This window comes from Chiloscyllium plagiosum, unplaced genomic scaffold (assembly GCF_037043375.1).
Source record: "Chiloscyllium plagiosum isolate Xiang-an unplaced genomic scaffold, Cpla_swu_hap1 HiC_scaffold_43, whole genome shotgun sequence".
NCBI lineage: Eukaryota > Metazoa > Chordata > Chondrichthyes > Orectolobiformes > Hemiscylliidae > Chiloscyllium > Chiloscyllium plagiosum.
Genome location: NW_028270181.1, coordinates 4,465,376 through 4,479,151, shown reverse-complemented (window position 1 = coordinate 4,479,151; position 13,776 = coordinate 4,465,376). Strand labels below are relative to the sequence as shown.

Sequence of the window (13,776 nt, the reverse complement as noted above, 5' to 3'; positions counted from 1 at the left end):
TTGCATTTTGGAATAAAAAAACGCACATTTACACTCTTCAAACATAAGTTTGTTTTTGTTTTCCTTAAGTTGCTCATTACTGGAACAGAACAGTTCAACCAGAAACCAAAAAAAGGCATTCAATTCCTTCAGGAGAACGGCTTGCTTGCATCCCCCATGGACAATAGTGAAGTTGCTCAATGGCTCAGGGAAAATCCACGACTGGACAAAAAAATGATTGGCGAATTTATCAGTGATCGAAAGAGCATGGAACTCTTGGACAGTTTTGTTGGGTATTGAAACTTCTTTTGAATATTTGCTAAGATATGTGTTTTCATGTGTAATGAGTATTTTCTGGAATATGCAAATACTACCTAGAAGTTAGGTCCATGAGAAAATCGTTGGTGTCACAGGGAAAGCAAAAGCAGGTTTTCTTTCAGATACGAACTACTGAGAATACATAGGTGGCATGACTACCTTTCCCCTCTCTCTTTTGCGAATCCATTAATTAAGGTTACAGTGGTGAACAAACGCCATCGATTCTAATAGGTATCTATTTCTGGATAGATACAATTGATTGCTATTAATTTTGTTTGATGATGGCATAATGGTAATGTTGGACTTGTAATCTAGAGGCCAGGCTAATGGTCTGATGACACTGGTTCATATTCCCCAGGGCAGTTGGCAAAATTTAAATTGAATTCAAAATTCTGGAATTGAACATTAGTCTGAGTAACAGTGACAATGACCACCATCGTTGACTGTTGCAAAAATCCATTCAGTGCATTACTGCCCTTTTGGAAAGGAAATCTGCCATCTTTACCCATTCTGATCCACATGTAACTTCAGACCCACAGCAATATGATTGACTGACTTAACTGGCTTCTGAAATGCCCTAGCAAGCCACTTAGTTCAAGGGCAATTGAAAGAGTAAAAACAAATTCTGTAAATTGCTTTCAGTTTATTTTTCAGATGCATTGACAACAATTGTTAATGTTATCCATTGGAGAGAATCATGTTTCACCAATTCTGCTGAGTAATGTGAATGTTTCATGCATTTCAAGTCCTTGGGTGCAGCTAGTTGTCCAGCCAACAATTCTGTTAATCTTTTTCTGTTCCTACGTTGGTACAGATGCCCACTTTTCTTTGGTAAACCTGTATCAAAGAGCTGTGCTAGATGCAAGAGTTCACGTGGGAAAGGTGTTTTGAGATATTTACTTCTTGGACACAGCTGAACCTCTTACAAATTGCAACTACAGTATATTGGCCATGTCAGAAAAGATAACATAAGCTGCTCACAGTGCAGTTATGTATTAACATTTAAATGCTTGCTGAGAACTTTTTTTCACAGAGCTGTGTACCACTGCAAATTGAGTTATATTGTTGTGTATCGAGGTTAAAAAGATTTCACTCAACAACTGGTGGTTCACATAAGACTTTAGCTGAATTACATTCTGATCACCAATGATTGCTGCTGTTTTTCTGACAGACTCTCAGCAAGTAAAAATAAGAGGTAACTTTGAATGGTACGTTTCTGTTGGATTAAAATAAGAGAGTGAAGTTAAGGGTGTTTCCGATGAGGCGATTTTGATTTATTTTGTGTCGCATATATGCACTGGGTTGAGATTGAAGTTGATTTGCCCTGACAAAATTAAACTGTAATACTTTGAACTAAATCAGTGAAGTAACAGTAAAATAGGAATTTAGTGTCTTTAAATTGAAAATTCAGAAAATTGGACATTGAATGAAGGGGAATTAATCGTATCTGGGAAGTTCTTTGAATTACAGTTCCATTACATTTTATCTTTTAGTTCTTTCTGGTTTAAATTCTGAAATGGTGGCTTTTGTTTTTCTACAGTATGAAACAAATCTAACACAAAGCAATCTGCATTAAATGTGCCTTAGTTTATCAGTTGCAAATAACTATTTAGTGATATTTTTCTGCAGTGTCTTGAATTGTAGGTTATTATTGCAGAAAAAGTGCCAGTGTTTGGTTTTTGTTGTTCTCTACTGTAAAGATTAACAGACTAAAGGACTTGAATGTTAATTCTTAAGTTACAGTTACTGACTATTGATGTTTAAACACTAGGACGTTTACTTTCCAAGGATTGAGAGTTGATGAAGCATTGCGCTCCTATCTAGAAGCCTTCAGACTCCCTGGTGAAGCCCCCATTATTCACAGATTATTAGAAGTCTTCACAGACCATTGGCATGTATGTGTTCTGCAAACTAAAGCAAAAAATGTTGTGAGCATTTCAAAGCTTGTTTGAAGGTAGTTCTAGGGAAAAATGTAATTGTGCAAGTTCTTGCTGGTAGCTGTAACCACCATTACAGAGATCCTTGAACATCTCTATCTTTACTGTTGGTGCACCTTCCAGACTATTAGAGTTCAAGGTTCAGTTTACTTTTTCAAAAATATTTAAATCAATATTAAAAGTGTTCCTGAATTGGAAAAACACTAAATTGATCTGGATTTGTTTTATGTAAAAGTAACTGAATGTATTGCTCAAATAAAAGCCATAGTGATTTGAATGCTGAAGATCTAAAATAAAAGCAGAATATGCTACAGAAATCTGTGGTTGCTGCAAGACCTGTTGATTTTATACAGCACTTTTTGTATTATTGCTCAATGCATTGTTTTCTGGCTACAATGTGAGCAACAAGTTTGCTCAATTTTGTTCTTTGTTCTCAAATGCAGCAAGAGATAATCAAAATGACAAGTCATCACAGTCACTGGCTATGACTGGTTGTCATTGGAAGAAAAAGCAAACTTTATGTAGCTCAGAAGCAAAGCATGACTTGGTTTGTTATATTAGATACCTGTGTGTTAGTACTATTTGAAAAACATCCTTTTGAGCCAGTTGTTTTGATTGGGAAATTTCTACGTTTGTCTCTTTCTATTTACAGAAAATCAATGGCTCACCGTTTTCCAACAATGATGCCTGCTTTGCACTTGCCTATGCTGTAATAATGCTCAATACAGACCAACACAATCACAATGTTCGTAAGCAAAATGTACCAATGACATCAGAGGTGAGTGAATCCGATGCTGTATGGGTAAATGTCTTTTGCAAATATTTATTCACTTCATGTTACTCTTTTGTTGAGAAGGCAAAGTATGGCTGGTACATGTTAACAAAAGACTGTATCCATTCTTGAATAATGATTAAAAACTGAATTTTGTTATCATAGAAGAAATGATAGACAGAAAAGCTACTTGAGAATTTCGATATAATTAGAGCATTGTGCTGTGGCTTAATTTGTAATTTTGTGTATGATTAATATCTGAGCCAGGTGTTTTTAAAGTAGATTATCTACTGATTTTGTCATTTTTTTCGTCAGGAAAGCAGGGCTTTCAATATCCCACAGTTCAGATGCTTCATTAATGGTTTAAAGGCCTCTTACCACTTGTTACATTGTTTTAGAGCACTTAGGGATGCAGTGCTTCTATTAACATTCATGGTCAGTTAAGGGCTATTCATGCAATTTAATTTGCAAGGAACAGTGCCATCCAAAGTTTGTGAGAAGATTTGTAGCTCCGGTGCTCGTTGCTGTGGTTCTGTTCGCTGAGCTGGAAGTTTTTGTTGCAAACGTTTCGTCCCCTGTCGAGGTGACATCCTCAGTGCTTGGGAGCCTTCTGTGGTGTTTCCTCCGGCATTTATAGTGGCCTGTCCCTGCCGCTTCCGGTTGTCAACTGGAAGCGGCAGGGACAGGCCACTATAAATGCCGGAGGAAACACCACAGAAGCGCTTCACAGGAGGCTCCCAAGCACTTGAGGATGTCACCTAGACAGGGGACGAAACGTTTGCAACAAAAACTTCCAGCTCGGCGAACAGAACCACAACAGTGCCATCCGTTCAGGAAGATTTAATTCAGTAATGCCATCATATGGCTGTCAAGAAAAGTTAGTTTTAGTTGAAGAGATTGCATTTTGCAATATCTTCCTTACATTTTGGGTTTCATTGCAGGTTGGTAGTTGAGCTACCTGCATCTGCCGTTGGTCAGTTCAGTACATTTTCTCAACGGACAATTGTATTCAATAGTACTATACTGAGGGAGGACATTTGGACGTGTTCATCCAAGTCGGTCAAATGGGTAGTGCTCACTTTGGGATTGTACCACAGACCTGCCAACAGCCAGCAGGTGATAGAGTAGCAGAAATGTGAACAGATTATAGAAAATTGTAGAAACAACACGGTTGTTGTGATGGGTGATTTTTAACTTCCCCTATTTTGATTGGGACTCGCTAAGTGCCAGGGGCCTGGATGAGGGACGATTTATGTTTTTTTTGAAACAATATGTAAATAGTCCAATACGTAAATAGAAGGGGCCATAGTAGACCTGCTATTGGGGAATGAGCCTGGCCAGGTGATCAAATTTTCAATGGGAGTGCGTTTCAGGAGCATTGACCATAATTCCGGAAGTTTTAAGCTTATATTGTTATGGTTTGGTAATGTTATGGAATCCTGGGAAAGGCTTGCAGCTGAGATGGCGAAGCACCCTGAACCAACACCTCAAAACAGGGGAAGAGAAGCTGATGAGTGCTGCAGCAAGCAAGTGGGCAAGAAGGAAGGAGCAGAAAGCTAGAGCAACGAGGATGCAACCCATGGTCAGCCATGACCAAAAGGGGTCTTACTCACGGCTAAGGATAAAGGTAGTCCTCAGGTGAAAGTCCTAAATTGGGGGAAGGTTAACTGCCATAATATTATCGAGGAGAAAGTGAGGACTGCAGATGCAGGAACTGGGGAATGTAAACTAGGTCAGCTGTTTGAAGGTTTGAAGGTCATGTGGGAAATTTTTCAAGCTCATTTGATTAGAGTTCAGGACTAGCAGGTTTCAGTGAAAATGAAGAATAAGCATGGCAAGATTTGGGAGCATTGGATGGTGAGAAATTGAGAGCTAAGTCAAAACAAAAAGGGAGGCATGCATAAGATTTAGGAAACTGGAAACAGACAGAGCTCTCAAAGATACAAAGATATCAGGAAAAAAATCAAATAAGGACTGAGGAAAGCTAAATTGGGCCATGAAATATTTTTGGGAGACAGGGCTAAGGAAAATCCCAAGACATTTTATACATATATAAGGAGCAAGATGGAAGCTAGGGAAAGGGTAGGTTGACTGAAGAATAAAGGACGTAGTTTATATGTGGAGCTAGAGGAATGGGTGAGAGGTTAACAAATACTTTGCATCGGTATTCATAAAGGAGAAGGACATGGTGAGTCTAGGGAGTAGTATGTTGATATTCTAGGGTATGTCAAGGTCAAAAAAAAGAGTTGTTAGATGTTTTACAAGCATTAAGGTAGACAAGTCCTCAGAATCTGATGGGATCTATCCCATAATGCTGAGGGAGGCAGGTGAGGAAATTGCTGGGGTCTGGTATGAAATGTTTAAAGTTTATTTAGTCACAGAAGAGGTGCCAGAGGAGAATAGAAAACCACTGTTCCTTTGTTTAAGAATAATCTGTGTAGTTACAAGCTGGTGAGCTTTATATCATTGGTAGGGAAATTATTGGAGAAGATTCTTAGGGGGAGGATTTACTCACATTTGGAAAATCATGGACTTATTAGCAATAGGCAGCATGGCTTTGAATGGGAAGGTTATCTCTCTCAAATTTGATTGAATCTTTTGAGGAAGTGGCAAAGATGATTGAGGGCAGGGTGTTAGATGTTGTCTCTTGGACTTTAGTGAGGCCTTTGGCAAGGTCCCTAATGGCAGGCTGATACAAAAGGTGAAGTCACATGGAATTGCAGTGAGCTGGTAAGATGGATACAGAACTGGCTTAGTGGTAAAAGACAGTGGCGTTGGAAGGGTGGTTTTCAGACTGGCGATCTGTGACCAGTAGTGTTCCATCGGGATCAGTTCCGGTACTAGTATCATTTGTCAGGTACATAAATGATTTGGAGGAGTATGTAGACATCCTGAATAGTAAGTTTGCAGATGACACAAAAATTAGGGGAGCAGCAGATAGTGACAAGGATTGCCAGAGAATGATTATAGATAGGCTGGAGACTTGGGGAAAGAAATGGCGAATGGAGTTTAATCCAGACAAATGAGAGATTATGCACTTTGGAAGATCTAATGCAGGAGGGAAGTCGACAATAAATGCTAGAACTCTTAGTAGCATCAAAATGCAAAGGGATCTCAGCGTACAGATCCACAGTTCTCTGAAAGTGGCAATAGAAGCGGATAACATGATTAAGAAGGCACATAATATATTTGCCTTCATTGATCAGGCATAGAGGATAAAAATTGGCACGTCCTGTTGCAACTGGACAGGAATTTATTTAGGCCACATTTGGAATGTTGTATTCCGTATTGGTCACCACACTACAAGAACGATGTGGAGGCTTGGGAGAGGTACTGAAATGGTTTACCAGAAATGGTTTGGAGGATACAAGCTGTGAGGAGAGATTGAGCAAACTTGGTTTTCAATTGTTCATTGAAGGGTAAGGGTTGACCTGATCGAAGCTTACAACATTATGAGAAGATTGGATAGAATGAATAATCAGAGTCTTTTTCTCAAGCACTATTAGGTTTAAGTTAAAGGAAGTAAGTTGAACGGAGATGAGAGAGGGAAGATTTTGTTTTCCACACACAGGTTGGTTAAGTGCATGGAATGCACTACCGGTGGAGGTGGATACAGTAGCAGTGTTTAAGAGACATCTTGACAAATACATGAATTGACAAGGAATAGAGGCCAAAGACTTTTAGTTTAGAAAGGAATCATGTGTTGGTACAGTCTTGGTGGACCAAAGGGCCTGTTCCTTTGCTGTACTGTTTCTTGTTGAATTTTGATGATGGCTCTTTTTTTTTAAGAAGTTAAATACTTTCCTATGATACCTTTCATGCAACCAACATGTGGCAGTGTCTTTGCAGCCAATTACTTACTTTTATAATCATTGTTTCATAAGCATGCATGGCAGTTAATTTCCATGGATCAATAATCTCTAACTGTAAATGGTGATCATATAACTGTTTTGGTCTCAGATTATTTGATCAAAACCCTCAAAGTATTATGGGATCTAATCTCACAGATGTGGCCTTGACTTTATACCTAATCTGAAAGGTGACCATTGGTCTACAATTCTGCAATTGTTACTGTTGTGTGACCAGATCTGCTTTTGCAGCCCTTGTGGGGCTTGATCATTCCACCTTCTGACTTAGAATGGTAGTAACGCTACCTCTAAGTTAAAGTACTGTCAGGTACTGCAACATCATTTGGATCTTTACAAGTTGATCATCACAAAGTCCAGATCAAAAAAAATTTAGGCAGCATGTTACTTCTCTGGAGTCGTACAACATAAAACACGACAATGATTTTTTTTGTTGTGCTCTAATACCTGAGAGGTTTAATTTTTTAAAAGAATTTTCTTCATCATGTTGTCTGCAATGTAATTAGTCAACAACTTCCATATCCCCTACCCTAAGTAAAATGTATTCATTTAAACTAATGGATTTGACTTTTGAAGGAATAGTCTTTGATGTCCTTTCTGAGTTCCGTTGGACTGGCATTATTTCTGATAATTATGCAAGATCTCCACCTTAATTAAGTGATATAACCTAATGGATAGATGAAGAAGATTTAATTTTACCAATGTTACAAAGATCAACACTGAAGTCTACCTTCTAATACTTCATGTCTGATAAATACTGAAGTAATTACGTTTGTTCACTATAGCATAAGCTTTTAAATCCCTTTACATACCTAAAATGGTGCAGTATTTCGTCAGATCGCCTGCTTGACCTGTTCCATGAAATCATTTTAATTAGCTGAAAGCTCAAATGTGTACAAGGACTGCACCTACCCTTCATGTTGTTTATAGTAATGAAACTGAGTGATACATTTTCAATATTACTTTTATCCCACCCCCTTTTTAAATGTGCTTTTGGTAAGTAATGGCTGACCTTTGTGATTTGTGCCAATAATTTTTCTTTTTTGTTATTATTTTCTTGTAGCAATTCAAAAAGAATTTGAAAGGAGTTAATGGCTCTAAAGATTTTGACCAAGATATGTTAGAGGACATATATAACGCAATCAAGTAAGTTTGTTTCACTAACAGCTTATACACCTCATCAGATTTTAATTGACATCAGAGAAATGCAGCCAACAGGCAAGACCTTCTAACTTTTTTTCAAGGAATTTTGAAGTCACATTTTATCTGTATAATATTTAAACAGACTGATTTATATTAATCTGGGGGGAGAATTTACAGGCAAACCACAGGGATACTTAACAGGACTGCATGTATTCATAGTGCAGGTGAAAACCTGGTCTGATAGCTTGTGAGTATTTGAAAATTATAACAAGTAAAATTTCCCTTCAAACTTTGTTGGAAAAATAAAACAAAAATTATTTCATCATGAAGCGATATTGTCTGCAGATGCACTTTCAATTAATTGTTCTTACTCTTTTTTTTTTGCTCAGTTTTATCCCCCTCACTTCTTTCTCACCATCACTTTCCTTTTTCAACCTTTTCATTTGACTGCAACAGCTTTGCAGTTCAGGTAGAAGCAGCATGGCAATGACTTCCAGTCATGGTGGGAATTGCTGTTGCTGTATACTGCAGAGAAGGTGTCTGATGATTTGATGTAGAGGTCAGAGGTGTCGACAGTTCTGGGTTCTGTGTTTGTAGGTCTATCAATCAGTTACTCCAGATTTAGGCTATTTCTCTTCTACCATGCCTGCTGTAGATTTAAACTTTGAACGCTGTTTTGTCAGCATAAGTGCACGAGATTGATCTGTAACTCATGTTTCCAACCTTGCAACTTCCCTGCAGTCAAAACTTTACTGAGCGATCTACAATGCCCGATCTGATTCAGTCAGGCTGTCCCAATGTATGATTTTCCACATGTCAGTTTTATCTAACTTAATGCAAAAAAAAAAGTGCCTTTATTTACCAACTTACTATGTCTTTGGGAAGAATTAGGCGAAGATCACAGATCAAATTTCCTGATTTATTGCCCTCTGTACCGCTTGCTATATTTCATCACTGTAGTAGAATGGTTAAATGAATGAGCAAAATGTTGGAAGTGGAATATAATACAGGAGAATTGAGGTTATGGCACTTTGTTAGGAAGAATAGCGGAATTAAATATTATTTCAATGAAAAATGACTGCATAAATTGTTGCATAGAGAATTTGGAGGTCCATATGAATGAATCTCAAAAAGCTAGAATCCAAGCTCACAAGGTGATATGAAAAGCAAATGGATAATTGGCCTTTACTTCAAAAGAAATGGAATATAAAAATAGTGGAGTCTTGTTAAAACTGTACAAGGCAGAAGCCACACCTCACCTGCAATGTTGTGTTTTACTCCCCTTATCATAAATTTCCAGGGGTAGTAGCAATGAAGGTAGTGCAGAGTAGCTTCATTAGGTTGATCCAAGGTTCGAGGGATTTTCTTTTTTTTGTTTATTTACCTATTTTTCTAATCATCTTAATGTTGGAGCAGATGGGACTTGAACCCAGGCCTCCTAATCCAGGGACGGGGACACTACCACTGCACAATGATGGTCCCCCGAGAAGTTTTCTTATGAGCAGAGATTGATTAGGCTCGGCTTGTATTCACTTGAGTTTAGACAAATCAGTAAAGACCTTATTGCACGTTTAAGATTCTTGGGTGGGCTTGATAGGACAGGTGCTGAAAGGTTGCTTCTCCTTGTGGGAGAGTCTAAGACAAGAGGGGTTAATCTCAGAATAAGTAAAATTGAGGAGGAATGTCTTCTCTCAGAAGATATTCAAGAATTTTCAAGGCTGAGATAGACCTTGAATCACAGAGAATCAAATAGCTACAGTGAAAAGGCAGGAAAAAGGAGTTGAGGATTGTGAAATCTACCACAGTCTCACTGAATGGCTGGGCAGATTTTATGGCCCAAATAAAGTTGCATGGTTTTAAGGTCTGTGAAGTGTTGGTATAACTTTATTATATAACTTGTTTTAAAGAAAGAAGCAATTCAATGGGGTAATACTGATTTTCAGTTGATAAAAAAGTATCAAGTGTTACCTTTAAAGAGAGCTCAATCAGAGTTAGTGCGAGAGAACCCCTTGACCTGTTTCAGAAATGTAAAAAATGTATTTAATTCACTTCAAGGGCATATCACTATGGTAATAAATGAAAGACCACCCCGCGTGTATGAATAACCACGTAACAAGCTAAAGTAATATTTGACTGCTGGCATTTGGTCTAAGTTCATGTGTTCCTCATAAACTTGGGTAGCTGTGATGTGATTTTAAAAATAGAACAGGGTAATATTAAAGTTGTTGGAAAAGTCAGTCAGATGTTTGCAGGCTATTTATATTGTTATCTTTCTATCATAGAAGTTATTTCACCTTGGCCATGTATACCAAATGGTTTACACATTTATACATAGTTCAATATTTATAAATTCACGTAAAACCTTAGGAAAGGAAGAACTTTGCCAAAAATTCTAGAAATTTAGCGATGAAAACTTTTAATTTAGCCTAATGCCAGGTATTGGTTGCTTTAAAGATTTAAGAGCACAAAGTGCCAGTGATTCAGGATGTTCATACTTCAGACTCAGATGGTTTTAATCTGGAAACACAAGGAATTCATGATAATTAAAAGTTACTTTTGTCTTTAGCATTTAAAAACCCTTATCTGCACCATCTACAGAGATTAATGAGGGTTGTTTACTCATGGGAACATTTTACATTTCTAAAATTAACTCGGAAGTAAGAGCTAAGTATTTATATAGCAACTTATCAAATCTGTAGAGCATCCCAAAGCATTTTGCATTCAATGAGTTAATTTCTAACTTTAGCTGCTCTTGTTATGGAGGGATACATGGATTAAATATTTTACACAATCCACTATTGGAGTTGAAGATTTAAAGTTAGGATGCATTCGTTTGCCAGCTTGATAAACAGCACAAAGCTTTTGAATTAGTTTTAAATCACAAAAAAAAGGCTTTTGAACCTAAGCCAGTGACCAAGAACATCGGTTAATGGTTACCGAATATGTTAAATTCTTGTTATACTGCGGGTTATAGGACCTTTACCAGTGTTTTCAGAATAAATTTGGTCCCCTTCTCCATGAAAAGGGAAACCTAATATGCTTGCTTGACTAACTTTTATCAGGAAGTGCCGATGAAAACATTCCAGTGAAACTGACCATTTTTTAGGCTGTAGAACTTGGTATAACAGCAGGTGAAAGATTTCCCCAATAAAATGACAGCATTTCTTAAAATCATACCTTCTTAGATTATTAATGTTGGTTTAAACATCTAACCAAAAGACTGAAATAGTTGAAAATAGATCGGTAGGTTACAGAACAATTTGCAGAATGTGGCAACTTAATATGATTTTAATTTGTATGTCTTATTGTTGCAATGACTTTAATACATGATTGATATAATTTTTTGGACGTTATTTTGGGTCCATATGACTGTTCATTGTTCCGAATTTACCTTTATATGCATATAGTAAACAAATTGGAAAATTAACTTGTCTCTGTAACTTTCCATGCCCTCAAATGAAACTTCTACAAAATTGGCATGGAAATAATTATTTCCACTTTGGAGTAAAATAATAGTTGGTAAATAGGCTCAAAGAAAATTTGCTTATTATTTTCTGAACCAAATGTGATACAACTTTATTGGGTTGCTTTATGTGTTGGTACAGTACCTAAAATGATTTGCATCCCTTTATGACAGGAATGATGAGATTGTGATGCCAGAGGAACAAACTGGTTTTGTCAAGGAGAACTATATATGGAATGTACTCTTGAATCGTGGGAACTCACCGGAAGGCATTTTCCTCCACGTACCCCCTGGAACCTATGATCATGACCTATTCACCATGACTTGGGGTCCCACCATCGCTGCACTTTCTTATGTTTTTGACAAGAGCTTAGATGAAACAATAATACAGAAGGCGATATCTGGTTTCAGGTAAAGATTTTGAAGAATTAATCTAGAATCTTGCACATAAACAATTATCCTTTTTTTTAATAAACAAGAGAACTCCACAAAAGTAAACAGGAATCCATTTTTGTCCAAAGGGCAAACGTAGATCAAGCACTACAAAAAAATTCAGTCATGGTTTGGCTGAATTCTGTGTGGAGCAGTGACAACTGATGTTCCTGTGTGTGCATGTGCGTGTGCGCTCCTGAGAAAAGTGGATCTTCAGAGTGAAGCACTCTCCTTCCATTATTGCTTTAGTGAAACTCCTTTCCTTATTTCAATTAAAACTGTTTCCAACACTGACTGCACTAGTAGTTTTGAGTTGTAACTTTGACCAGTTAAGTTTTTTTTTCTGTGAGTGGACCACATTTTGAATCTTTGCTGTTGAATCCAATTGTGTTTGAGAAAGATTGACAGCATCAGAAACTCCAATTGATCACAGAATGATCAAGATGTACAGCATGGATCAGACTCTTTGGTCCAACTTGCCTATGTCTACCAGATATTCTATGTTGATCTAGTCCAATTTGCCTGAGTTTGGCCCATATCCCTCTAAACCCTTCCTATTCATATACCTATTCAGATGTTTTTTAAATGGTGTAATTGTATCAGCCTCCACCACTTCCTCTGGCAGCTCATTCCATATACACACCACACTCTGTGTGGAAAAAGTTGCACTTCGGTCCCTTTTAAATCTTTCCTCCCTCACCTTAAACCTAAATCCTCTAGTTTTGGACTCCCTCCCCTAGGGAAAAGGCCTTGACTATTCCCCCTATTCATCCCCTTCATGGTTTTATAAACTTCGCCTCTCAGCCTCGATGGTCCGGAAAATATTCCCAGTCTATTCAGCATCTTTCTACAGCTCAAACTGTCCAACATTGGCAAAATCCTTGTAAATCTTTTCTGAACTCTTTCAAATTTCACAACATCTTTCCTACAGCATGGAGACCCAAATTAAACACAATGGTCCAAAAGTGACCTAACCCATGTCCAGTAGAGCTTAACATGACCTCCCAATTCCTGAACTCTATACACTGATCAATAAAGGCAAGTGTCCCAAATGCCTTTACTACTTTTTCTACCTGCGACTCAGTTTTCAAGGAACTATGAACCTGCACCCCAAGGTCTCTTTGTTTGGCAGCACTCACCAGGACCTTACTATTAAGTATATATTATTTTGCTCTGGTTTGCCCTACCAAAACACAGCACCTCGCATTTATCTAAACTCCAACTGCCACTCCTTGGCCCATTTAGAGTCATCGAGTCATAGAGATGTACAGCGTGGAAACAGACCCTTTGGTCCAACACGTCCATGCCAACCAGATATCCCAACCCAATCTAGTCCCACCTGCCAGTGCTCGGCCCATATCCCTCCAAACCTTTTCTATTCATATACCCATCCAAATGTCTCTGAAATGTTGCAATTGTACCAGCCTCCACCACTTCCTCTGGCAGCTCATTCCATACATGTACCGCCGTCTGAGTGAAAAAGTTGCCCCGTAAGTCTGTCTCATATCTTTCCCCTCTCACCCTAAACCTATGCCCTCTAGTTTTGGACTTCCTGACCCCAGGGAAAAGACTTTACCTATTTACCCTATCCATGCCCCTCATAATTTTTAAACCTCTAAAAGGTCACCCCATAGCCTCCAATGCTCCAGGGAAAACAGCCCCAGCCTATTCAGCCTCTCCCTTTCGCTCAAATCTTCCAACCTTAGCAATATCCTTGTAAATCTTTTCTGAACCCTTTCAAGTTTCACATCTTTCCGTTAGGAAGGAGACCAGAATTACATGCAATATTCCAACAGTGGCCTAACCAATGTCCTGTACAGCTGCAACATGACCTCCCAACTCCTGTACTCAGTACTCTGACCAATA

At 38.1% G+C, this 13,776-nt stretch overlaps 1 protein-coding gene across 6 annotated transcripts in view; it reads left to right on the top strand.

The window, feature by feature from the left end:
• Positions 1-13,776, top strand: part of gbf1 (golgi brefeldin A resistant guanine nucleotide exchange factor 1) — a 264,652-nt gene that overhangs the window by 211,091 nt on the left and 39,785 nt on the right. For all 6 annotated transcript variants that reach the window (XM_087982453.1, XM_087982455.1, XM_087982454.1 and 3 more), the window contains 5 exons: positions 70-272; positions 2,069-2,192; positions 2,887-3,012; positions 7,936-8,018; positions 11,653-11,889. In XM_087982453.1, coding sequence (XP_087838579.1) covers positions 70-272; positions 2,069-2,192; positions 2,887-3,012; positions 7,936-8,018; positions 11,653-11,889 — 773 coding nt within the window. The remainder of the gene's footprint in view (positions 1-69; positions 273-2,068; positions 2,193-2,886; positions 3,013-7,935; positions 8,019-11,652; positions 11,890-13,776) is intronic.